This window comes from Drosophila miranda, chromosome XL, assembly GCF_003369915.1.
Source record: "Drosophila miranda strain MSH22 chromosome XL, D.miranda_PacBio2.1, whole genome shotgun sequence".
Taxonomy (NCBI): Eukaryota; Metazoa; Arthropoda; class Insecta; order Diptera; family Drosophilidae; genus Drosophila; species Drosophila miranda.
In genome coordinates this window covers 14,868,376-14,896,123 of record NC_046673.1, presented here as the reverse complement: position 1 = coordinate 14,896,123, position 27,748 = coordinate 14,868,376, and the positions used below count along the sequence as shown (strand labels likewise).

General features: G+C 44.8%; 2 protein-coding genes across 3 annotated transcripts in view; both read right to left on the bottom strand.

Moving 5' to 3' along the window:
• The window catches only part of LOC108165024 (allatostatin-A receptor), an 88,169-nt gene that overhangs the window by 31,859 nt on the left and 28,562 nt on the right, over positions 1 to 27,748 (bottom strand). Inside the window, exon 2 of one of the 2 annotated variants that reach the window (XM_033394194.1) lies at positions 10,510 to 10,583. The exons of the other annotated variant lie outside the window; for it this stretch is intronic. The gene's annotated coding sequence lies outside the window, so the exon portion shown is untranslated. The remainder of the gene's footprint in view (positions 1 to 10,509; positions 10,584 to 27,748) is intronic. 2 annotated transcript variants of the gene reach the window in all.
• Positions 18,305 to 19,084, bottom strand: LOC117189143. The gene is made up of 2 exons (XM_033394206.1): positions 18,803 to 19,084; positions 18,305 to 18,747 (listed from the first exon to the last, which is right to left on the bottom strand). The coding sequence occupies exons 1-2, from the start codon at positions 18,977 to 18,979 to the stop codon at positions 18,451 to 18,453; spliced, it is 474 nt and encodes a 157-aa protein (XP_033250097.1). The 5' UTR covers positions 18,980 to 19,084; the 3' UTR covers positions 18,305 to 18,450.

The following is a 27,748-nucleotide window of genomic DNA, read 5'->3' as shown; positions in this document are numbered from 1 at the left end:
TTTCATTGGGCTTATTCATATTGAGTGGCGGAGGGGCCATAACGAGAGCTTGCAGCCTGGGCTGCATTTCAATTGGATGCATTTCGGTTAAGCGAACGCCACGAACGCCAAGATGCTGCCAATTCGATGGAGGTTTTGAGTTGAAAAATGCTTCATTGTTGAATATTTTCAGCTTTATTTCGAGTGGCACTTAGCTTGAGGGAAAATTTAATCAAAACACATATTTGTGGCCGTATGTTTAATATTCTATACAGGCGATATTTTGTGTGAATTATTATTGAATTATAAATGAAATTTACAAAATCAAACCCCGCTTTGGCATTGTTTGGATGTGTCGCGGCGATAGTTTCAAATCAAATTCGTTTAAAATCAATGTTTATCCAAAAATATTTACCCACATTTTATGTGTACAAACTACTAGTACCAGTACGAGTTTGTGTGCTTGCCATTTACCGAATCAATTTTTAGCTCTTTCGCTGACTGGACTGGTTCGTATAAGGCAAGGCCTTGCTCCACTGTGCAATGGACGATGGCCTGATGTGGGGGCACTCCTCGTACGAGTATCTGCATTGGTCAATAAAAGTGTGGGGCTTTCGTGGCCTGTTTTAATGCATTTCAAAGTGCAATCGAAAACTTGTTTGATTTTGTATGCTGACTGCTCTGGCTGCCGCCTGTTCAACAACTGCGTCATCGCCATCTCAATTCTCCCATGGAGTGTCCTGTCTAGCTGTCTGTCTCCTTGCTTTTTTTTTTGTTTTTGTCGTCTGGCATTTGCCAGGCATGTCCTGCATGGCATCCCATGCAGCTTAGGTTTTGGCTTGCATTTTAATTTGGCTTTCCCTCCATTTCTCCCTGCTTCTCTTGCTCCTCATTGCTTCAGGCCAAACAATGGACCACGAAAAGCAAAGATCAGAGCGACCAAAAAAAAAAAAAGGAAAAAAGGCGAGAGAGAAAGTCGAGGCGACGGCAAAGTCGAAATGTGTGTCCAAAAGGCGAAAACGTGCAAAGAGTTTTGATTATAAAATTCCATCACAGCACAGATTGCTCAAGGCCCAATGAATTCTCTAATCTTTCCCCCCAGAGTATTCATTCTCCTGAGGGGCAGGTGAAGGCACCAGCAGTCCGAATGATTTAAACATTTTTCACCAATTTGTGAGTAATTTCCAAGAAAAATATATACAGCTTCTTTTCCAGTTAGAGCTGGGAAAATGCCTATACCATAGCAGGCAAAAATTCTAAGAAATTTATTTAAAGTTTGAAAGATTGAAATTGTGCATCAATTATTTTCCTTAATTTTTGCTATTGGCTTAAGCTTAAGAGTTCATAAGAGTTTCATAAGAGTTTAAATATGTACAGACTGAGTAGCGGGTGTACATTATAGACTATAGAAGTAGAGCCTCGAGCCTTGCCGCTGCTCACAGTTTTGTGTAGATGCGTTTTAGACCCAGTCTATCTGGAAACTATATATCTCAGAGACTATAACAGCAGCGACTGCTTTTTGATCTTAAACGTGTCTGCTGTCATCGACGTAATCATTCGATTATCGACATCACCTGCACTGAATTCGATTCGATTCGAATCCATGTCCATTCCATTTTATTTTTGTGCCATCTGTCAGCCAAAACTGTGAAAAACAAGAAAACGCCAAAACAAAATGAAATCCAAACCAAAGAAAAAACACACCCACACAAAATTGAGAATCAGCAGAAATTCGCCCACATCGAAGTTGGACCGTCCCGACCATCGGCTATTGACTTTGAGTTAAACGCTAGATGGCGCTCTAAACACTCAATCAATTGCGGTCGGGGGCGATGGGGAACAACACGAAAAAACTTTATACGACAACTAAGTGGGGGCGGAAATGTCCAAATGGCGTGGGTGAACGGGGGGGTTACAAAAGTTTTATGGCTACTGACAGTTTTGCGGTTACCTGTTGACGTTTGCGGGGGCACAAGGCACAAGGCAGAAGGGTAGGAGGGTAGTACGAAAGGTTGTGGTGTGTGCGGGTCATCCATTGTGGGGGTATATATTGGAAAAGTTCGCTTTATAAAGGGCACTTTGGTAGGTTGAGAGCGTATGGAATTTAAGAGAGAAGAGGTTTCCTGTTCCTGATTGCATAAAGATTATATATGGCTGATGGTTCGCGGGCAAAAATCCATTTAGTATCAGTGCCACATCTCTGAGGTAGCTCCCAAATGAAGGGTATCTCAGAGTCGAAGTGCCAGCTGTACGGTTCTTTTTTGTTATTTTTTTTCTAGTGCCTGCCCACTTGAATGTTTGCTGCAAATCAAATGGCAACTAAACGAGAAATGACCAAAGTCTTTGGCAAGTACAGCCAGAGTGGGTGCTGTAGGCGGCTGTAGGTGTATGTTCGGAGCAGCCTTCGTTGCGGTCCATCCTTCTGCCAGCTTCCTGCTTCCTGCCTTATCCGCCATATCCTTTTCGTCCCCTGTGGATTTCTCTGTTCTGCTCCACCCATGATGGTCCTTTTGCTTTTCCTTCAGACGTTCCATATTCCTGCAATGCAATTTCTGGTTTTTGGTCTGGGGCTTTCTTTTTTCTTGGAGGTCTTTGACTCTGGCGCCACAACAGTTTTGTGGCCACATTGATGTCGCCCACGAAATGGAAAAGTTTTGGCTCGCCCCCCCAACCCAGACCACGCTCCTCCCATGCGGCTGTCGTGCTATCAGCATTTAGCAGCTTTAAAAACTTTTCGGCTCCATGCATATTAATATTAAGCATACGCAATGGGGTACATACGACTTGTACGTAGTTCACAAGCTTAGACCGAGATGGAAATGGAGATAGTGGCAAAAGAGTGGCTAAAAGTGTGCTAAAATAGGTAATCTGCAATCAAGTCGATTTCACTTATGATTACATGCTGAAGTAGGTCAAAGTGCCAACAACTTTTCGGTTTGCACAACTTTCCCTCGAAATTTTCAATCTCATTTGATATTATTATCTCTCTCTCTCTCTTGCTCTCCCTCTCTCGCCCTCGCCACTCCCCTGGGAGTCCGCCCTGCGACCCTCGTTTGCCATGTAGCTTGATTTGAACTTGAAAATATGTGAAATATGAAACCGAAAACTATTTGCCAAGTCCTAGTTCCCTTTTCAGCAGATTCTGATTGTCCTTGCGCTGTGGCTGCGCTTTCGATGTGCGTGTGAGTGTGCTTGTGAGGCTCCATGGGGTGTGGCACACTTCTGCTACGTGATTAGGCCCAACAGGGAGTGGAGGCGCACAGCAGGAGCTGGCTGCCTCCAGCTGAGTGCCTTCTCACCTCAGTTCCGTGGGCCTCGTGCTCTCAACTTGTCAACGCACATAAATTTTCCAGCACGCTAGAAGAGCGACCATTGCGGACAAGGGCGGTAGGGAAGAGGGATGGGCAGCGAGGCTAGCTAGTGTGTGGAGAAGTAGGGGACACACACACACACACACACTCACACAGAGAGCAGCTGTAAAAACACAAGTCAAAAGTCGGCCAGGGGCGTCCTTCTCTTGGCAACCCCGGGAACAATGCGTATCCTGCGTCCACATCCTGCCCCCAACCACTGGTCTCCAGCCTCCTCCCCCCCCCCCCCCCCCCCCCTCTCCACAAAAGCCACACTCTTCAGTATCGGTCGGTACCTCTCAGGCTCATCTGTCTTTTCGGTTCAGTGTTGCCCCCAGCACAGTGGTCAAAAAAAATAAAATATTACAGAAAAAACCTTTTGTAGCACTCGCAAATGAAATTTGTATTATTCGATTTCTATTGGATATATATGGTCAACCGATTTGATCTTTTGATTGTACCTTCCTTAGAGCCATTCAAGTTTTTCCCACAATTACTTGGTATTGGATCGATCACTCTTATGGCTGCCATTCGATCCTTCAATTTCAGTTCCTTTATATGGCGTCTCCAACGTAATCTCTTTCTGGAGGAACCCCTCAGGGGTTCCATTAAATTCTTGCAGGCACTATTTTTCATTGACTTAAGAGAACTTTGGTTCATAATAAAGAACCATTCAGAAGAACTAGACATATTTTGGTTCAAAATATATAAATTAATTGGATTCTAGTCTTTATAGATGTTCGAATACATTGCAGGGGCATCTCTCCTATGTCTGTATAACAAATAGTATACTATATATAGAAAAAATGGTTCCATTTAGAGGCTTTCACAGTATCTACCTACATATATTTCTAATGATTCAATTTTGTATTCTGCAAAGGGTTCTAAAAGTGTTTTAAAAGAAATCTAAAAATAAATTCATAGAAAATGTACTGCAAAATAGCAAAGTATTTTTAGCCACTGTGCCGTGTGGGAGTGGGGAGAGGGGAAGAGGGGGTGGAGGCATTGTTGGGCTGTGTGTTTGTTTTCAATTTCAATTTTACAATAACCGAAGCGAGGTAAGCCGAGACGAGAACCAGAAACGAGCCGCGTTCGCAGACTAGGCCAGCTCTATGGATGTATGTGTGTATACTATATAAAAAAGTATACATTTATATATATATATATGTAGTACATGTACAGATTATATATGTAATGAATAACGGCACAATTTCACACTTCCTTTCATTGGAAAATTACAGGAGAACAAGCATTCAGAGCCACATCCACCTTCAACCTTTCGCCTTTCGCCTGCCACCTTCAACCATCATCGACATCCGACAACGTTTGGCTTTCTTTTGTTTTTGGGGTTCGGCTGAAAGCTTTTTAATAAGCCACGAAAGGCGGCGGCAGCCAAATGCCATCCATCCATACATATACACTCGTACAATATATATGTATATGTGTGTGTGCATTACATCTTTATATGTACTCGTATTTTTGTGTATTTTTTTTATAGATCAATTGGATTTGTGGTTTTATTTGCTGTTGCCTTCTTTGGCCCTATCTTATTTCCGACTTTTCTTGGCTTGCGCATTTAATGTTTAATTTTTTTTTCCCCTTGTTTCCACTTCCGACTCCCCGAGTGGGGGCCCTGAGTGTCGATGTGTGGGTCACAGGACACGTTATCATTATGGCCTTGCAATGACCAACAGCAATGGCCGGCCACAAAAAACCATTCCGCTCGGAACGAAAAAGTTCAGTGAGATAACACGGAGCGAGAGGCGCATGAAACCAATGACCCATTTGTGTCATCAATAAAAAGAACCAAACGAATCGGAGGCTGGTGGGGATACTCCCCCCCCCCCACCATACGAAGAGTTTCCGAAACGTTTATTTACTTTGATTTTTGTTTGTTTGTTTGTTAAAGTTGAGCAACTACTGGAATGAAACCACACAAACGATTGGGTCACATTTCCCTTTAAAAGGGAAAAAGTAAGAAAATTCTGTAGTCGACATTTTGAATGATTCATCAATGAAGTCCTTCCCTTGCCTCTCAGTTCAAAATTGATGGTAGACAGACCAGATGCATTGCCACAAGATGATGATTCCTCCTCGTCTGCCATAAAAGAGAACTATGAGTAGATGTACATAAATTTCAATAAACTTCAAATTAATCATTTGCTCGAATATTTCCATTTCATTTTTTCACTTTGACAGAAGGTGGGGGGGAGGGAGGAATGGCCTTGAACATATTTATCTATTTACCATAAACAGCCGTGAAAAGAGAACGAAACTTAAATAATATATGAATGAAAATTGTATTCGAGAAGAGAGTGGAAATAACTATTGAATGCGGGAGGGTGAATGATTGAAAAGAAAATCTGCATGCGGGGAAAAAGGGGGAAATGGAAAATGCGAATTTCAAAGAAATTCCGCGACCTTTGACCAGGCAAATAAGAAGGCAAATAATTTCCGTTACTCGAATGCGACACAAGTAGGACACAAATGTCCAGGCACAGACCCCAGGACCCCCAGGTCCTAGAGCAGCCCCCGCCCCCTGGACAGACCGGACGGCATGGGACAGAACAGTTTCCGTTTTCCGTTTCCTGTGCAAATAGATGTGAGCTAGCAGGCGGGCAAAAGGGGAGAAAGGATTGCAAAACAAGGAGGAAGAACACAAATCAGCTACCGAAGATCTAAGCACCCTTGCAGGACCCTGTTGTCCCGATCTTGAGACAACTCTTTATCATTTCAATTAGACATTTGAGTGCTCGGCTTAATGGACTATCATGAGCTAAGCCTTGTAATTATTGAGTGATAGAGCCGAGCCACTTGCCAGCAATGGAATAACCTCTGAAAGGGTATGCCCATACAACATGCAGGCGCCCAACTCTCTCCTCCCCCCCGCACACACACCCATGTCGTGGTGGCCTAAGTTGACATGATTTGAGCCGGGTTCGTTTACGGTACCGGTTCTTAGTCCGTGTCCGTGTCCGTGTCTGTGTCTGTGTCTGGGTACGGGTCTGATTCAGTTTCTGTTTCTTTGTGCTGTGCCGTAGGCCGCTTATTGGTCAGACATGGGGGAGCTTCATGTCGATAATGTTCCTTGTTCGAGTGTCTGTCTGCATATTTTCCATCTGACCGTCCGTCCGTCCGCCCGTCCGTCTGTCTGTGTGCGGGTTAAGGCGATTTTTTGTTGTTCAAAGAACCCCGGCCATGACCGGTGCCAGGTCCTTTCCTCTATTCAATGTCAGACGCCCTCTCCATTGGGTAAACATTTAAAAGCGGGAAATCTGTTTTCGGTTATGTTTTATTTGAGATGCGATTGGATTGTGGGTTGGTAAGTCGCTCTCAATCTTCTCTGTGGCACGTCATGTGCAGTGATGTGTGAGAAATCCATGTTAAAGAGAATTGAGCAACATATCTGTATGTATCTATTTATTAGGTGGTTTTTTAATGATCTAGATATAAGATGACATGGGCTTATTAGCGACGTTTCTTTCTGGATCTGCATCTACAATTGGTAGTCGCTCGTCGCCTTTGTAGTGGCGGAGAGCGTCAGTCGCTTGGGAATATCAGAACCAGATCGGCTAAGGGGACCATCACCGATTGCAGGAAGAGCCTTGCTCTTGAATGAATGAATCAACAAATATTCGATATTATCAAAAAAGATGCCCTTTGCTAGGTAGGCCATTCAAAGAGCTCAATAAACGATCGGAAATATCAATGCAATACAATCTCTCGTCTAAGCGATATTAACAATTGGTATTTCTTTAGATTTTGGAGTAGTTGTGGATATCCCTTTGGACTGCTGTCTGCCCTTTGCTATATTTTTTCGATTAGCTTTGTCTCTTCAAATCGGACATCCCAAAAAGAGTGTAGCTGTAGCAGCCATCAGTGCACTGGCATCAGATTGTCGGTCTAGTACCTTCCTGGCCAGATCCTTGGCCTGCGCCAGGTTAATGGGTACTCCGGGGTCTATCCCCTGGCAAGGATCCTGATACGCCTGAACAATACCCGCTGCTATCGTTAACAGTGGGGACTATCGAACCATCTACTTATACTTCAGAGAAACTGTAGGGTATTCAATGCCTTGGTTTCGCCTTAGGATTTCCACCCACTTTTCTTTGCCATTCCTATCGTCGCTGGGGGGTTTTTTTTATGGCATCGTAAACAGCACATAACACTAAAGAGCCTGGGCGAGGGTGTGCCAAACGAAGGAGAGCAGGGCAAACTTGTCTTCCAGGAAGTGGGCGGGCGCACGGGATGGAATGTTTGGGTCCTGTGTAGGCGCTTGTCTCGTGTGAATAATAAAATAGTTTCGAGTATCCATTTGCATATTTAAAAGCAGGAACTAAATGTTTACCTCCTCTTCCTGTCCGCCCAAGCGCCAACTCTTTACATATCCTCTCCCTGCTAATGGTTTTCCGTTAGTCCCATTCCGCAGCCTACCGCCTGCCGCCACTTCGCCTCCATCTCGGCCACTTGTGTCGCCCGTTGCCAAGCATTTTTATTTAATTTTTCATGCGCTTTCATTAAATAATAATAACAAACGAACGTGAAAATGGTCAACGGCAAGACAGGAAGGACTCGTACTCGTGCTCGTACTCGTTTTCGTTTTCGTGGCTGCAACAGCTGTTGTTATACTCGTAGCATCCACCTCCTGGGAGGACACAGCCACACCCGACTGGTGGGGCTGTGGTCCGTCCCTTTTGGTGCTCAAGTTTATTTTGGTTTTGGCGAAAATTCTTTTATCTGAAATCCAGAGAGAGAACGTTTTTGGTTTTGATTGGGGAATTCAAGCAACGCAGCTATATACAAATTCCATAAACCCCTCTCCCCTGCCCCCTCCCACTACCACCCTTGAGGAATGTACATGTACGATATAGACTGGTATAGTATGTTTGTGCAGCTGTGTGCCCGGAATTGAGTTTTTAATTAAGCGCAAATGTCGACACGACAGCATGGAATTTCTGCGAACACAAAACTTGTCCGAGTTGCGGCCATGGCAGTGGCAGTGTCCGCCTCCGCTTAGTTTATTTTTGTATCCGCGGAATTATGCAGTACACAAATATGTGCAGAAAGTCGGGGGGACTAAGGAGTGTTCTGCGGTGCAGGCAGTTTCGCAAAGAAGCCACAGAGATTCTTCCTTAAGATGATCGGAAGCAAGGGTCACACATTTGAGTGGCATATCAGCGAGGTATGTCGATTGATTCAGATTTGCTTATCTAGCAGATCCAGCTGGGTGGGTGCAGGGCTCCGCCGCGTAGCCCCCTGTGCCACAGGGGGGGTCACTTTGAAATGCATAGCCTCGTGTCCAAACAAGCAGCTTAAATTCACTGTAATCGCATTAGAAAACGTAATCGTGCCGAGTGCCAGAACAAGCAGCTTTGGAGCATGCCATGCCGCCCGCATATCATTTGAACTTTGGCCGCTGCCCTTCGTCCTTGCCCACCTATAAATATCTGTGCTGTGCTCCGCTCTCCTCTGCTCTGCTCATCTTTCTGCATTTATTCCCCGCCCCCGTCTGTTCTATTTCTATCCAGTAATCCGAGACTGACAAGCTCGGGCCTGGCTGGGGCATTGGATTTATTGTGTGCCTGGACACGGTGTAGGTGTAAGTGCAGATGGATGGACGCGGGTGTAACCCTGAGAGACTCCGCTTCTCTAAATACGTTCTGCAGCTTTATTTGTTGCTTTGTTGCTTTGTTGCGGCTACAAAGTCGACTACGTACAAGACCCCAACAATGTATGCAGTAATGAGTGGACGAGTCAACGGTAAACGTATGTTCCAGGACTCTTACATGGTGCTCGTGCCGGCAACATAATATTTGATTATTGTTATGTTTTTCATGCGATCAAGAGCTCGCGTTACAGAAATCTGCACTTTATATTATCCAACTTTATTGTTATTTAATTGTTTAAATTTATTTTGGCATTCTGTCTGTTTGTGCGGGATTTTGCGGTGAATGCGAATGTAATTTCGGCTTTAATGCTGACATTAATGTGGCAACATTGTGGTAGTTCCTCTTGCTGCTGTTGCTGCTGTGGCAAGGCTCCAGTGCTCGTTGAACTGCCGCACTATTTGAACCATTTTTGGCGTGTTCCTCTCGCCAACTGCCGCACTCAGTGGGAAAATATGAAAAACCGAGCGTCAAACAACCACTGAAAATTGTGGGAATTTGTTGACTCCCCTCTGAGATGGGATTGAGTGCTTTTTGGTAACCATTTTATATATTCAATACCTGTGTTGATTGCCATTTTTGTGGCTGGCGGCGCATGGTAGTTGGTTTCTCTTTGAGGGGTTTTTTCGTGGGAATTTGCTCATTTCGCATTTGTCAAACTTGATTGATAAATGGTTCTAGTTATAAATCGATCAAATCTTGTCAATCTACAGTCTAAACTGGTTTTGTTAGTCACGATTTTTAGCCCTCCGCAGGCGATTTGCCCTTAATTTCCATTCAATCTCAGCACCCCCTTTGACCTTGACCCCTTCGTGGGTGGGTCAACGCCATTGGAGCATGATTAAATAGAAATCTCTGCTTACACTTGGGTCTGCGCTGAAGGCGGCAGCCATGCAATGCGAGGGGGGCCGATGGGGCATGGGGGATATGTGTGTGAGTAGGGTCTGGATTGGCCATTGTCATTTATTGTGATTATATGGTGCACATGGTGTCCTGTGCCGCCCCGCCGGCTAATGATGCCACCATGCGGCGTCTGTTTTTCACTCTCACTCGCTGTTGCCGTCGCCGTCGCCGTCGCTGTCGCTGTCGCCGTCACTGCTGCTGCCAGGTCGCAGGTGTCAATGGCCCCTTTGGCCAATCCCCTGCTCCTGCCCCATGCTTCGAGGTACAGTTACAGCAAGCTTGAGAGGGATTAAAGTTTGCGTACTTTTATGATATTTTTCATGGGCCCCCATTGTCGCTTTATTAGCCAAGACGGAATGGTGTCAGTTGTACGGGGCCTACTCGCACCATCCCCCCCCTGCCGGGGGCACATTAATTTAATCGGCATGTCATTTCATGTTCAAAGTTTTACACCTTTCCGAAGGGGGCCGCCATACTCGTAAAAAGCCTGTAGGAATTTCAGGCCGCCATCGTTCTCTTGTCTGAAGTAACAATGGAAATGGAAATTTATCTGATGGCTTGAACACGGCAGCTGCACTTTTCCTGGGAAATGAGTTTAGTTTGCTGCTTACTTTGAATCTCGAATGTGAAATTCCAATTTAGAACCGTTGCTCGCTCCCCGATTGGGTTGAAGGCAGCGCGCAATCTGTAATCAAACATCAAACAATTTTCAAAAATTATGAATAAATTAGGGATTTTTGAGAGCTTTAGTAGATTGCTGATGAATTGCCAGTTCGGTGGAAAATTAATAACCATTTAATTGCAGGGAACAAGCGCCAATCAGAGTTGATGGCTTCGCCAAAAACCCACCAACCGCAGTGGCCGAGCGAAGCCAGGGGGTAGGGTGCAGAAGGCGGTGCCGAAGGGCTCCAATTATGGGACTCTGAATGAATAATGGGCCTGGTTGCAGACCATTATGAATCCAATTGAATGAAAATAAGTTTGGCAAATTGCTGGATCCATAAAATTTGCTAGCAGAGCTCGGATAAAGCACTGAACACATACTCGAATAAATGTGAAAAATTCAGTAGTAGAGCAGAGAGGTAGGCCTGAATTAGGCCTCCTATTATAGGCAAAGACTTTAACTTAAGTAGTTTGTTGTATTGGAGAAAGCTAGTCAAAAAGTAAAGACACACAGTGGATACCCTGTGAAAGGAAACCTCGTACTCTTTCTCCTTCAGTGCGACGCATTACCCTGAGAATTGCAACAGCTGAAGGATCCTTCGGATTCACAATTAACTAGCGAATTTTATATTAGATATTGTTCTTTTTTACGAGTATTATTCGGGATATTCGGCATAAAACTCTGGCCCTCCCTTCGGCTTATCTCCATTCTTCTTCCTGTTCGCAGTCTTGTTCTTGTCTTTGTCCCCATTCAAATTTCTCTGCTTTTGTACTCGGGCTTTGTTTGTCTTTTTATGATTCTCTTTTGCCCCAAGTACATGGTTTTTTCTTCTTGTCTTATGGTTTATGTTGTTTATTGTTTATGGTTTTATTGACAGTTATGACAGCCCATCATCTGCGCTGTTTGTGAATGCAGTTTGGTCGGGTATCCGTTGGATCTTTGGATCTGTTTTACATTTCTCAAATGCGCATAAAGAAACGAATAAACGAAAAATCTAAATAGATCATTGAACATAGCGTAGATTGTCCAATGGGTATGTGATTGGGAGTCTCTATGCATTATATTTCCCAGGAGATTTCTCAGGCTCGATTGGCCAGATATAGACATTTCTTAAGCGTTTTACTTACTAGTTCTCAGGCATAAGAAAACGTTACTGATAGCCTTTTGGGTATCTGGCTTACTCTGACAGACACAGGTCATAGGAATAGTGCCTGATTTGTGCGTTTGAAGACCAGAAAAGCAACCAAAATTTTGGAAATCAACAAAATTATGGGAAACAACAGGAAAATTAACGAAAGCGACCTTATGCTCATATTTATTTATTATTTTCAGCCAATTCTTTGTAGAGTTTGTGGGAGTTCTTTCCCACACCATGAAAACCATTGGTGCACTCCACCCCATGTATCTAGCAGTGTCTATATGGTCTTATCTAATAATCGAATTATTTTAAGGTATTTTCTTTAAGGATTAGATGTGAATATGTTTTTGTTTTGCTGTTATTATATCAAATATTTCATCAAGCCCCAATGCTTATCCAATCTAAATGCATCGCGATACGATCAAATCTGTTCTAAATAAATTTAGAATATGAATTTCGATCAGATTATGAAGTGTCTTGAACGAGAGGAACAAATAAAAGAGGCACCTGTATGTGGGTATGTGTATATGCTAAAAATATATATATAGAGCACTTAAAAAGGGGAATATACTACCTCATAGTTTACAGCCTTGTTCTGAGAGGGGGTATAATCATTTGCTCTGAGTATAATCAGAGACCTTACCCAGAACTTCTACAGATAACTGGCTGCCTTCGAGTGGAGCCATTCGTGGAAAATTATTGAAAACTCTTCAGCCAGAAGCTGGCAATAGTTCTTGCTTCCAAGAAAAGCAGTCAGCAGTTGGCACTCGGCACTCGGCATTCGGCAGTCATGTGTGTGCGCTGCGGTTGTGGTTATGCCCCTTAAAACGGTGCAATAATAATAACAAATAACAAAAATATTGTTATAAAATGCGAAAAGGCTTTTGCAGCACTCGGTGGGAGAGTGGCTGGCTGTTTTGGGTATGGCAGCGAGAGAGAGAGTGCTTCAAGTGTTGCCAACTCAAAAGATTGAAAGAGAATTAAGCGCAACTAAGCCACAATTAACTGCTGTTGTGGTCCTGACGATGGTTATGCTGCTGCTGGGGCCGGCTGCGTGGGTTGGCGGTTGGGCGGATGGGCGGATGGGCGGATGGGTGGCAACAATCTTGGCCGGCCCTAGCAGTCGGGCACATTTTGTGGCCATGGCAACGGTTGTGCAGCTCATTAGAATAGACGACGGGCGACTCAGAGGGTGAGAAGGCAACATAGTAGTTGGATGCAACCGCAAAATGCCATCAACAGATGCAAATGAAATGGCAATTTGCCATGTGCGCCATGGGCGTGCCAGTGGGCGTCACCGTGGGTGTGGCTGGTAAGTAGTTACTTCAATTAGGCGGCAAATTCATAATGTAACCCCTTTGCTCACCGCCGCACACACCATTCGTGGGCCCCAAGACCCACTCAAACAGAACGAAACGAAACCAAACGAAACGAAACGAGATGGGAAAAGTTTCCTATGGCCTAGAACAAATATCCGGAAAACTTGCTAAAATGTTACCGAAAAAGATGCGTGTACGAGCACCACCACCAGGATGATGTGCACTTTCCTCTCGGACACAGGACGCAGGACACAGGCATACATGTCCTATTTGGGAGGACATATTATACCCTTGCTGATGCTGAGCATTTGGGATCCTTGAAAGCGTACAGCCGCCAACTTATTAGGTCCGTTTCCAGGGGAAAGCATATCTTTGTCTAGGAAAATCAGGCACTAGATGTCTGGGAAAACTTTGAAAACCCAGCAGGGTATTCATGGATTCGCTTTTTGGACCTGTTCTCATTTCTTATTGTTGGAATAAAATGTGGCAGCTGTGTGAAATATGAGGACACGTACGAGTACGGAAAATATAAGGCGGGCCGGAGACGGTGCCAGAGCAGAAGCAGGACAATATAATGAATGCCACATGATTGAGGCAGCTACAATGCAGGGGCGTGGCAGCTGCCACACACACACGCACGCACACACATACTCGGACACCCACTCGCATCCACTCGAATATATGCATATTCCCACCCAAAAGTTTTATGCCAGTCAGCGTCACGTTCCCCCCTCCCTCCATCCAGCTCCTGGCTCCTAGCCCGGACTTTATTAAAATTGCCCTGGCTCTGTTTGCTCACTTGGAAGTTGCTCCTATAGATATCGCTTTTAGACCCTGCCGCACCTCCCTTCTTGTATCGTCGTAACACCCACCCCCTCCTCAAACACTTTACCCATTTCGTGGATGGAGGTTGGCGAGGGGGGCGGGGTCTATTGAAAGAGGACATTTTCATGGCTGCTTTCAATATATTTAACAAAATATTTGCGACTGACGAAAGTGACAAAATGCAATTGGGTATACAAATAAACAGGAAACTGTTCAAAGGAACCCTCGGGCTTTTACAATTCGACAACCACTACATCAATGTCCATCCAGCACCTAGGGCCAGTTTCTCGACCTCGGGTTGAGGTGCTGGTTAGTTAGTTGACCACGCGATCAATTCGGTATTCTCCAAGGCCGGCTAACAGGCCAAACACAGGACTGTTTCGTCTATGCCATCAGCTATTTAAGCTTTGTTTATTTTCGTTTGGAAAATAAATTCTTTGCTCAGCATTGAAATCCCACGAGAGACTTCTTTTACCGCTCGAGAGGTGAAGGAAATCTCCTGACTGCACAAAACTGCAAGGAAAACAAGAATTTTGTCTTAGAATTCTTAGGAGCCAGGGCAGAAGCCCTTGAGCAGACCATGAGCAACCCTTGAACGTTCTGATTAATGCTAGCCCGAAGTCGAGAAACTGGCCCCTAGTACTACAAAGTCTATCTCTGTATACGGATTCGTTGTTCAAACTCAATTCTGGAGGTAAAGCACACGCCAACGAACTACCACTAACGCGATGGCCGTTACTGCTAAGCCACACTGGGAGAGAGCGAGAGACAGCTCAAGAACGTATAAATATATACGGATTTTATGCAAAGGTTTACAGAACTGATCTTTATGCCAAAAATAAACAAAAATTTCTAAAAGTAATATCCATAATTACTTCGATTCTTAAACTGAGGAAAAAGCTGGCAGACATACCTTTTCAACCCGTTTTGACCCACAAAAAGTAAGCCTTTAAGCGGCTCATCAGGCACTTGACCGAAGAGAATTGCTGATGGGGAATCCTGAACAATCCTCATACAAAAATTGGCCTAGACAATCCCCCGCAGTCTGGGACCCCATCATATTTCTGCTGAAGTCATCGCCATCCACGCACTCCCCCTCTTACTCCTTTCATTATTTTTTATGCTCTCACATTTCGCCCAGAGTCCGGACTAATCGAATCAGTCGCGAATGTCTATATACTTTACATATACTACATGTATATTGGAATAATCAAGCGGAATTCTTTGGCAGGGCTGGCCTTCGTTCAGATAGCGTCATGAGACTGAGGGGGAGAGCTGGGGCAGCTGGAAATGGCCAAAAATTGTGTCGTAGAGGGGTTCTAGTCGCATGTGTCACTGTCGCCCCGTCTCCGTTAAGTGGACGCCACACAGCCCCTTCCCGGGGCCTCACTCCCCGCTCCCTGGTTCGAGCCACCATTCTGATCCACTCTCATTTCATTTCGATTCGCCTTTTTTGCTTCAAGTGCCACTTGAGCCACTCAACGAGAGACGGGCACGCAGACGGGGAGTGTGTGAATAAATGAGTTGGAGCAGAATCGCAGAGTCCCCAAGAGTTAGACGAACCCCCGGGAAAGTCCCCACAGCCTCTCTCTCTCTCTGTGATAGAAGGAGGGAAGTGCGAAAATCCGGGCCAAAGGCAAATGAGCAAACGATTGGGGAAAAGGGCTTCAATTGAATATGAATCGACTGTGGGATTAATAACGCTCACCCCAGCCACCCAGCCACCCACTGAGCTTAATTTGTCGCCGAACAAACTAAACGAAAATGAAATGTAAATTGCCCTGACAAAAGCCAACAGCCAACAGCGTGGGGCAATCTCTCCATTCCATTCCATTCCGTTCTAGTTTCTTTTGCCCATTTTTATGGCTTCCAATAGGCGAGCATAACCATAAAATACAAATACTAAACTTAACGGATACTCACTCGTAGAAACAAAAGGCAAGGACACGACCAGAAAGGGGGCCCGATCCAGGGCCCGACAAACAGACACACACTCGTGCGAGTATGTGGCGCTAATGCCCCGCAAACGATGGCGGGGAGAGACTACTGGTAGGAGTAGGACCTTCGACCTTCGAGTCGACTTGCTTGATGCTCTCTGAAATCTAAAGAACAAGTCCCAGCCCCCGTAGGTTATTACGACCAAAAACTTTTATATTTTCGCGCTGTCGTATATGCCTATTCATTGGTCTCTATCCAGTGTTGTTCTTTGGGCGGATGGTCGTAAAAACAAAAGCAGAAAAGTCTTAAAAATAGAAAATATTACCAACCAAATGCACACAGCCAGTCGGAAAGAAGGGAAAGGGCACCCAGTCGGATAGAAGGGAAAGGGCAGATGGAGCCAATGTTTTGGCAAGATAGAAGAATGTCCGGCCTGGGGTTAGAGGTGGTGGGGGGGGACTTCTGCTAGAGAGGATTGGATTGTGTGTCTAAAAAGATGACCACAAATAATTACACAAAAAGAATTGCGCCAGCCTCCCGTTGCCGTTGGCTGGCCCCCGCGTCCACATACAAATGATAAGCCCGGAAAATGAACAAACGACTCAACGAGGAAGGCAAGGAAAAACGAGAACGAAGCTGGCAAACCCAAATGGAAAATTGCCAAAAGTATAAAAAACAAAAGCAGAAATATCGCCAGACAAGGGGATCAGTATGGGTGGAATTCTGATTGGATAGAGGCGATTTTCGTATCCAATTTAATGATAAAGTTATTCCCGGCTGAAAAACAATTGCATCAAATACAAGAACGAGGGAGACCCAGCAAAAAAGTTGAAAAGAGCGAAAACCAAGGGAAAACCGTGAATTGTTTAAGAATACTCTTGAGCAATTTTTTGGCCACACACACGAATCACACAAGTATTTCCTTCCATTCAAATGGATTGAGATTGAGTTGAATCGACTAGAACATTTTGTTGTTCCATTTTGGCGGGGCTGGGGCTGGGGAGAGGGAGAACTCTTGACTTTGGGGCAGCTTCAATTGATTAGCCACTCCGATGGCTTGATTGATGAGGACCCCGCAACGGGGGGACGGGCACGTGCCACTAACAAAAATATCAATTACTTATATTTTCCCCTCAGCACAGGATTCCATAATTTCCATTTCCAATCGGCAACAGTATAAAGTAACCTTTTCCAGTTTTGTATTCCCAATTCCCTAATTCGAAATCTGTAGATTTCAGGGGCGACGTTCTTTGGGGCTCCACTGTCTGCCCCGATCCATTGATCCATCTAAATATATCAGCCTTTTGGGAAATGCATCTATTTTTGTACATGGATCAAGCACTTACTTCTGATTAATACCGTCAGGAGCCCGAAAAAAGAACCAAATCATTTTGCCTCTGATTTATTGGCCGTTTACTTTGATGACCGACCCTCACGCCCACCCCCACCGCCATCCCTAGGACCATTTGACCACCCCTTCGAAGTATTCGTGTGTCTGTCATTAGCATTACGATTGCCGGCGAGTCGTAAAGTACTTGACGAAAATGGAAAGCTGACTGCTGCCTGAGACGAACTTAAAGAGTGAAGGACGCCTGACGAAAGTGAGAGGCAGTGAGGAGAGTCCTTTACAAGGTTGTGAATAGAAGGGGGCGGGGCGCTTGATGAGGGGCTGTCTGAAGCCGAAGCTCAGTCGCAAAGATAAACAAGCAACAAATTAAAATGAATTAAAATTGTGTAAAGTTACGAAAGTCTCAAGTGATGATGAAGTGGCGAAGGGGTTAAGGCGCTATTGAGAGGATGGGTGTGCTGTGGCTTAGCCAGCCAATGGCTAACTAAGATTAATGGGCTGGACAGAAGCAGGAAGGGTTCCAAGACCAGCAGCAGGAAGGGCTCCAAGACCAGGAGCAGGAAGGGCTCCTAAGCCTGAAGATGGACGATATCCAGGGGCAGTGCCAGGCAGCGCCGCTAGATGCAGCAGCACCAGCAGCTGGTTCACAAGTAGAGGATCCACGAGAGGTCCCGAGCCGAAAGTAGGACAGGGTCGAGAGCCAATAAGGGTTAACTATTCGCACTCCCCCATACCTAGGCCCACTCCCAGCTCCTCTGCTCTGAACACTCAATTTTGTGCGATTTTCATCATTTCGCAAAGTGAAGATTATGAACTTGTAAGGGTATCTAATGCGCCAGTTTGCCGTTACCTGAATCCAATTATTAATTAAAGTTTCGTTTACCCTTGGCCCAACAGAAAGCTCTCCGCCTTAACCGCTGTTGTTGTCGCTGTCAGCGGCAGCTATACAGTTTTAGCCATATTTGGGGAACATTTTGACTAATGTTCCAAGCAAAAAAGCATAAAATTTCATCTACCGAGTGGACTGGAGGGGAACGGCCAGACAGTCTGACTGGCTGATGGACCGATTGGGCCCTTGATCGATGGGCCCCGACGATGCGGGCCAAAACGATTATTATAACAAGTCGTTGAAAAAACACAGTTTCTGGAAAATGTAATTAACTCGAACGCCATATTCAAGATGAAGGAAAAGAGTTTGTATTTGTGGAATGGGAACAATATATGCCAGGAACTTGCAGGATGGCGGCTTCAGTATTACCTTACAAGAATATGAATTCCATTCAGAGGATTCATAAATATAATATTGGTTTTAGCTGCAGATTAGTCGAACTGTGCGCTCTGACGCTTGGAACGACACTTGTCCAGGATAATGCCCAACACGCTGAAAAAACAGGATCTATATTTGAGCGAAGAGGCATCGTCCCGCTTGAGCTGGGGCTCGTTTTCCTTGAAGCGTCCCCATTGCATGCCCTCCACCTTGAACTCGGCCTTGTACTTGGCCTGTCCGCGCTTTGCCAGCTTGCGGAAGGATTTCTTCTGCTCGGCCCACACCAGACCCGCAGACTCCCCGCGCTTCACACGCTCCATTTCAGCTCTGCGAGCCGCCAGGTACTGCTCCTAAGGGGAGGACACGCGATAAGCCAACAAAATTCAGTGCTCGAATGTACTGTACCTTCTCGAACTGCAGCTTCTCCTTGGGAGTCAGCCCCTGCCAGGCGTCGGCGGCTTTGTTTATCAATTCAAATGCATACATGCCATCATCGCCAAAGGCTTCACGAAAGTCGTGAATAAAGTTTAAGTGGGCGCTATTGCTAACCAAACTCAAAATATGGTTGCTGATGTCCGACATCGTCAATAAAAATATCACAAGCAAATAAATTGATCTAAAAAATTCGACTTGAATATCCGTAAATTTGGATGTTGATGTCAGCAGCTAGTACAATGGAATGAATGAGAATAGGAATAACAATAAGACACACAACGATTCGAAACAAACGGCCTCCTTTTTGTTGTTAAACGGATACTCGTCGTGTGGGACAGGTACATACATATGTATATCTAGAGAAACATATACTCGTACTCCTTTATGGGGCTCCCTTATGGCTAACATCCTGAAAACAGTCCCAGTGGCTCCACAAAGTACATTTCGACGCATATTCCGCTGTCTTTTGTCACATTTCCCACAATTTAATACCATAGATACCACCCAGAAAAGCGTAAAAGATCAAAACACTTTTCAATTAAATGTCATCTTAACACAAAGAAAAACATTCGAAAAATACAAATGTATGCATGCGAAATGCTCTTTTGCGGCATATGAAAAAATCTCATTATCCCGACATTACCCTACGCTGCCCCATCCATCCGGAACTCCTTAGATTTATAGTTTTTCGTTAACAAATTTCAATTTTTTGCATCCAAGCAGCAGGCATGCAATAAGGCCATCAGTCGCTCGGCTCACTGGTTCATTACCGGCATCAGCTCCAAAAAAATTGATGATCAACATTATCCTTAATGCAGTGTCACGTCAGTGGCAAGTGGCATACTCCATGCCCCCCACGAAGGGGTTGGTGGGAGGTGGCATGCAAATAAAAGTACGAGTGGCGGTGCAAATGCATATAAATTTCATGTCCTCTGGTCACATATTTTTTTATAGCTTTCGTTCATTTTCATTGAAGTTTTGTGGCATGGAAGGGCAAAGATGCAAGTTGCAAAATATTTTATACCTCTCTTCATCTTTCACTCTTTCCCACTCCAGCCACATCTCTCGTACCCACTATCTCTTCCCCCCTCGCTGTCAAGTCATGGATTTTATTGAGTGAATTGTGCGGAGAGACCCCACGACCAAGGGACTAGGAACTGGGGACAATGGAGAGACAAGGGACAAGAGACAAAAGTTTGTCAATTGCTCAGTCACTTTGTCTCTTGACACTTTCAATGATGGCCATCTCCCCCCTCTTTATCTTCTTGCACCCACTGAGTGCTCGGAGTTTTAATTTAAATATCTTCGTTTATTCTATGAGAGCACGCGCAGCGTTTAATTGGAAAATCTGCAAAGCAAAATGGAATCAAATGGTCGGAGACAGTGGCTGCCGTCGGATCTTTGATCACAAAGTTCTTTACTGGTTTTCCATTTTCCCCAAGAGAAAGTTCATCAATGAAACGCCTCTATTGATGCCTCTAAAAGGTGCCTTTGGAAGGGTATCCAGGGCTGTGGCTTGGAAGCTGGCGTTCCCATCAATTTTTCAATTGAGTTTGCCCGATTCGATACATTTTCATTTATTCTGTAAATAGTTGATGCCACTTTTGCCTGACGTGAAAGGCCGCGGCGGGCCGTAAGTTGCGCAAACAGAAAAGTGATGCAAAAACAATAAAAAATGATATGAAGAGAGAGGCGTGCAAACATTCATTGAAGGCGAAAAGCTTTTAGCATTTTGCAGACACCCTTTGCTGCCGCACCACGAAAAAGGATCTGCAGCATGCCACTTCGACGCAGTGTTCAGCAGCCAAGTGAATTTAAGTGACAGCTGTCTGTGGCAAGGCTCCGAGGCAGGTGGCCCTCTCCTCCATCGCTCCGCCTTATCAGCCCCGCATGCCCCTCACTTAAGACCCCATCTGCCACGGCAGTCATTCAGTCATTCCCTGCCATCGTTGCGCGTGTGCAAGTCAAATTATGTGGAAATGAATTATGACCCCTTTCTGCCACACACACACAACCCCCCACCACCACTCCCGGCCATAAGCAGCTCAGCACACCACCCACCCATCATCCATCCTACGTTGCCGCTGGAGGCAAAGTCGAAAGCCACCGAAAAGGCCAGGAAAAACGATGACGGGAAAAGGAAAGCCAGGAGAAGCCATCACAGCAGGCGATGCCGATAGCGCTGGCGATGGCCAAGAGAACAGGGCCAACAGTATGGGCCAGAGCCTGCACTTTGGACTCATTAAACGGGGGGCGGGGGGTGGCACATTGGTATGAAAATGATGCGCAGGTAAGGCATCGCAAAAGAATAACTATATTCCACTAGCGTTAATGGCTGCAAGGATCTTCCAAGAAAATGGATTAAATATGCATTTTGTAGAGTATACATAAATTCTCTAGTGGTAAAAATAATTCCCTCTTTCAGTCCACTTTTTCCCTGTATCTTAACCACCGTAACCACAACCAGCCCCCTGTTGTTATAACAACGAAAACAGATTGCGATGCGGCCAACTCCAAATTCAGTTATTCTTAATACTTTGCCCCAGTTCCGCCCCATCAATTTGTACCCCGCTTGACTTTTGGCTTGCCGTTTGGGGCTCAGTTTTCGGTGTTCGGTATTCAGTATCGGGTATCGTTTAACTTTCATTCACACATTGCGTATACGCCCCATGGCTCCCTATGATTTATAAACCCAATTATCAGCTCGATTTGAGCGGAGACCTTCATATATATATGAAATGTGAAATCTAATTAAGCAGAAGAGCAAAAAAAACCTCAAAGAAGTGCAGGAGAGATAACAGCCAACTCTGAAATGTATGTGTACTCGTATACCCTTGCATTTCACCAAAGATGACCCTAAAAGCAAGCGCTTACTTGGCAAAAAAGCTATTTGTATGTAGTTTATGCTGCTTGGAGATTCTCCCTTCGAATAGGACAAATATTCTTGTACCCTTCTCGCAAGAGTATAAAAACAAAACATTTTTCTTTCGCAAAATGCAGAGTGGAGAGAAAACTTTCGGGTTATCCATGCAAAAAGTTGCAATTTCACAAACTTGTTGAGGGGCAATGGGAATGGGCGACTATCAGTGCATAAATATACGTTTATTTGGTGGAATTCCGTGGAGGGACGATTCAAATCGGAATGTAAAATGTGTAAAGCAGCAGCAACAGAAACGACAGAAGTTGTCGAGCCAAAGTTTTTTACATCCAACTTTGGACGTTGACGGCCGGAGAGAGGAAAAATGTCAGTGTCTCTATGTTTTTGGACCCGAAATAACATTGAAAATTTTAGTTAGACAAGATTTCGGTTGAGTTTCTGTGTAGCTGTGAAAATTTAATTGCTTCTTTGACACACGAGGGCGGACCTTTCGAATGGAACACAGGTTTTTTAGTCCTACAGCTATCATAGTATCATTTAAGAGAAGAACAGCACTCGGCAGAGAACATTTATAAGTAGATTAAACTGCTTAAAATATATGTATATGATGGTATTTCCTAATTTATTAAGAACCGGAGCGAGAGCAGTGCAGCGACTGCGACTGCGATCGTTTTGATGGTGGCTTTTGATCCTTTTGACATACATATTCACATTACTATCGAACATAAAAAGATTTTAAAAAGACGAAAAGACGAAAGCATGGAATCTTAAACGTTCTAAGCTAACCTTAGCTTTGATGTAAATAATATCTGCATATGTTGAACTTTAATAATAATGATATCATAAACAAATCTGTTAAGTCAGATTCACGGTATAAATGTTTATAGAAATGGCTCTCCGGCTCGCCATCTCCTCTCTCTCTCTCTCTTTCTATAGAACATTGACTCAGCACTTAGGGTTGTTTTTGGAAAGAGAGCCAATGTCGGCTCAAAGCTGGGTTTCTCCAAGAGCGCCCCGTATAATTTTTGTTTATTTACGAATTTGGATCTGAATTCTGAAAAAAGTTGTCGCAAAAAACAAATGTTACTCCGTTTTGCTTGTGAATATAAATGTAGCTAAAATCTGTGTGCATTTCTAATGAATATTTGTTCTTGGTGAGGATCAAGCACTCCAATCGAACGCAAACAGAGTCCCTAATTGGAGAGGCATCCAAGCGACAGCTGCATTTTGACATGGGGTCAGATTAGGACTGTTTTTGGCCAGAAAGGGTCAAGCGAATTTCGAACAATAAGAGCCTCTTCGGTGCGTAATCAAGTCTGGATCAGCAAAACCTAATTTGCTCTTTAATTCAGTGCGAGGACATGTCCAGCTTCTTGGCATATTTGATGTGTCCCAAGTGCCTAGCCTAGTCACTGGAGAAAGTCATTGGAAGGTGGGGAGCTGGGGATTGCTGGAAAATGCCAGCACGCACACAAATATTTGCCAATAGAGACGAGCCAGAGACGGTGAGGGCGAGTGATACAGGACAAACTGACCTAAAATAGTTTGCCAGGATTTTCACTCCAGACCAGGCGCCATAAAAACATAATCCGCATTAAGCTTTGAACTAGAACACAGTCACACACACACACACACACCTACACACATGTAGTTTAACAATGGCTGTCCGCTGAAGCTGTAGAACAAGAGAGAGAGAGAGAGAGAGGGAGAGAAAAAGAGAAGCTGCAACATCTGAAGCCCTCAGGGCTTACGTAAGTTTAACAAGCATCCATCCACACCCGCCTCCCGCACACATCCAGCCACACACATACTGTCACGACTAATTGAATCAAATTATATGTACCAAAAGTGTAAATATAATTTTCAATTTAAGCCAAAAGCATGACAAGCTCGGGCCAGAGCTTAAGCACTACAAAAACTGCTTTGAACAGACTAAATAAAAGGTTAATAGTATGAATAATTTCAGGAAGGCCAACTCCATGTATCCTTGCTCCTAGATACCGCCTGAACCGATTTCGATCATCTTTCGCTAAGCCTTGAAGAAACAAATGGAACTACCGGTTGGCCGATGGATTGATCGTATTCACCCTAGGTAAATATCAAGTACATCGAGTATTTGAGTATTCCGCTCATCCGAAAGTGCTGATTGGTGCTATAGAAAAGCTAATCTCAAAGTTAAATCCGTTGAATGGCTTGCACATCGGCACGGATCCAGATTGAAACCAGTTCTTGAAGTCCATTCGTACATGACATCGTCGAGAGGAAAGAAATAGTTCACAGTCAGCTGGAAGGGAATTGGTATAACTCTTATCAATATTCTTGCCGGATTAGCTCTATTCATCTTTCTTGACAGCATGGGGGAGTGGGTCTTCATTCAAAAGTAGCTCCATCCAGACAGGTAATAGTTTTAAAAACAAAATACAATTATAAACGATATATTTCGAGTATTTAAATTCAGTTTATTTCCCCGTCGAAAAAGAAATACTCTACTGCATAGATGTCACAGAAAGGGCATGCCTTTGCAAACAAAAAAATTGAAAACTAATAATGGCTCGTGACTCATTTGCTTCAAGTGGAAACGTAGTTTGTTTGTGAGCGGGTAATTGAACATAGATTGGCTCTGGCTTTTGGTTTTGTGCTATCGACTGGCAGACCAGACGCGTGTTGATTGAGCTACGTGCCAATTGGTGTCGGGACTGGCACCTGATCTGATCGTCCTGCCATTGCCCTGTCAGTGATAAAATGCGCAATATTTCGAGACAAATATTTGCAAGACACTTTAGTTGTGCCACCACATGGATATGCCACTAAAAAAGTGACAGAAACTGAAAGAGAAACCGAAACCGAAAACGAAACAGAAGCCAAAAACTGTTGACAGCTAAATATGTATTTTTTCGGGGGATTTTCGCTTTTTTGGTGGCGCGCTGTTTTATTTAGTAGCAGATGAAGGGGAGCGAGGTCGGGATTGATGATGATGATGGCGTGGACGGTGACGGTGATGGTGGCGGTGGCAAGGGGCTTTTCATGCTTCGTGCGCCGTGAAACGAGATACGACACACACACACAGGCGTTACATGCGTCCAAGTATGTGGAAAATGAAACAAGTTTTTGGCTGGAGCAAAAGGAAAGGAAAAAGCCAAGGAAAGGCGAGGACAAAGTTGCTCGAATGACACAGCAGCAAGCTGCCATTAAATATGTATATGGTCGTATAGCACACACACACAATCACGCTCATGCCACACACGCAACCAGTTGGAACACCTTGTTGCCTGTTGTAGAAACCACAACAGACTCAGAGACGCCACCGCCAGCAGCAGCCCGAACAAATCGTAAGCGCGCGCGGGGCAGACTGCGCTGGGCTGCACTCGCTCAGGTGTGAAAGAGTGCTGCACACAGGCTCGCATCCGTTCCGTTCCGTTCCGGCTCACCTCAGTTTTGTTGTTACAAATTAGCTTGACAGCCAGAGTTTTCCTTTCTTTTCTGTGTTTGATTTTTCAACTCTGCGGCAGGCAGGGAAGCCTGTGGTGTTGTGCCTTAAGTGTAAATTGTTTTATTACCATTTCCCCCCTCTCGTCGGCAGCGCTTCTTCTGCTTGAGCAATGTTAAACGGCTTGACTGGATGGCTTCAAGTCGAAGGCATATAAAGTTGATCAGTGCAGAGTTCCTGAACACCACAGCAAAGCGATTGCTTTTTCTGGATCGAGAGGATGCCTCGTTTCAGCACCAAGCTTTTCACAAAGGATCAGCACATAGCGGCTCCCTCTCCGGAACATTCGAATCCTCCTTGAACATCGCAACACTCGAGTCCCGGACTCTCCAATCACTCGTAAGAGCGGACGAGAGGTCTGTCCTTGTCAGAAGCTTCCTCCTTCTCGGTCTGCGTCTGTGTCTGCGTCTGCTAACCGCTGAGTCAGCGAGAGACGAAGCTGAAGCTGCCACTTGCCATTGGTTTAGTTGTTATTACTACTGTTATAGTTTACACACACATACACTGACACGCATTCGCCGAATGATACATTGTTTTATATTCATAGCTCCTCTCCCTCCACCCACCTAAAGGGTATCCACATGGCGTATGCGTGATTGGCTCTGCAGGAAGCACCATCATTCGTTGGCGTGTCCAATTCTATCTTTCTGCTGTTCGTATATAGGGTATTTCCCAGCTTTTCCTGCTTTCCCTGCTTTATACGTTGATGCTGTAGATGTCCTGTTCCTAGTTTTTCCTTCTTTCCTTTTGTTTTTTCTATCGGAATTATGAATTTGAACAAGCTGAAAGCACTCACACATTCACATACGCCCCACATTCTGGGTGCAGGGTGGCGGAGGAACGAGAGAGGTGGAGAGGGAGGACGGCAGCTTGTACAATTTGCTTGGCCCCCAGTCCCCAGTCGCCAGGCCCCACCCCTAGCCCCCTAGCCCTGCAGGCAGGTCCTGTCCTAGTGCTCCTACAGTTGGCACATTTACGCTTGGCAGTGATCTGCCTTAAGTGCCTTCAAGTGGATTAAAAACATGGCAAATACAACTACAGATACACCTACACAAACACGTACAGTGTACAGTCCCTGCCAGAGTGTGTGTGAGTGTGCATGTGTGATGCTAAATGGAAATGTTTTTCACTTGTTTACTGTTCACCGTTTACCGGAAAAGTGCGTGGGCAATGCTAGTGCACCACTCACCCTATCTCTCAGAGAGAGATAAGAGGAAGTATTCTCTCTTTTCGGTGACTGAAACTTTAAATACCCTTGTGGAACGAAAATCTATGGCTGACTGGGAGCCTCTTTAGATTTAAGGATGCTTTCCCGGCATCTATGATACAGCGGTTCGATCTCGTTGATTCGGAAAGGTCTGTGCAATGCTTCAGCTCTCTCTAAAACTACTAGGCCCTCTGAAAAGTGTAGAGTAAAGAAAAACAACACACAAATCGCATTTAGCAGCATTCAAATGCTGTTCCCATAACAGATTCATGGCCCGAGGACTGTTACATCACGTATACGCCAAGTAGACGGCTTCCAACTATGACCCAAGACAGACTCGTAGTCGGAGTCAGAGTCTGAGGCTCAGCTTCTGGTGATCCTGGTGTGCGTGTGCGTGTGTTCGACAGCCGCATAATTGAAGAGAGTTTGAGAGTCTCATTAAATGGCATTATGAATCGATACAGGCCATGTGCACAAGTGCCCTTAGATTTCGAGGAAATGCTATTGTTTGAATTTGAATACTGGGTACCGAATTCTCGGAACAGTCGGTAAGCAGAACCCTTCCATTGAGCTCGAGTATGTGAAGCGGCTCAGAGCTCGACTTAAAGCTGGCTGGCATTCAAATGGATTAAACCTGACTTAAATTCGATTTGGAATCCACAAATTCCTAGCCAATGGATCGGCTGTCAGCAGACTCAATATTAAAGCCATTCACCATGCCATTTGCCAGAGAGTCTCCCGCGCCAGAGAAAGCTAATTAAAGTGAGAGCCGCTGCTGGAAGGAATACAAAGACAAAGACCGAGTTGATGAACTTTTCGCACAGCTGCAAGTCCAAACAAATTATTTTTGGCAATGTTTGCCAGCAACAAAAAGCAGGAAGCAGTAGAGCAGTAGAGCAGGGGAGCAGAGAATAGGGAGAGCCTCATTTCGAAAACGATTCGCTGAGATATATCTACAGGCACTACTCTGTGGGTCGTCCTGGCCGAAAAGGATTCCCATTCGGGTTGTGACCCAAGGCGGAGGAGCAGTCCCAGCCGCTGAGAAGGAAAGGAAAAGGCATTTTCCACATTAATTGGCAAAGTTTCTCTAAACAATTCTTGGGGCTATGCAATTATTATTGAGATGCCTTTCCTGCTTCGACTCACCTTTTCTCCCTCCAGCCCAATCCGCTAACCAAGTGTGATTACAGTTTGCTCTTAAGCGTTTCTGCTTCTTCCCCAAAGATGGTACAAAACTAGGGAATGGGGGATGCTGGAATACCGCACTTAGTCATTGAATCCAATCAGTTTTTCTCGTTGACAAATGGCTTATGGCACGTGCCTATGCCAGGCAGCGACCAGCTC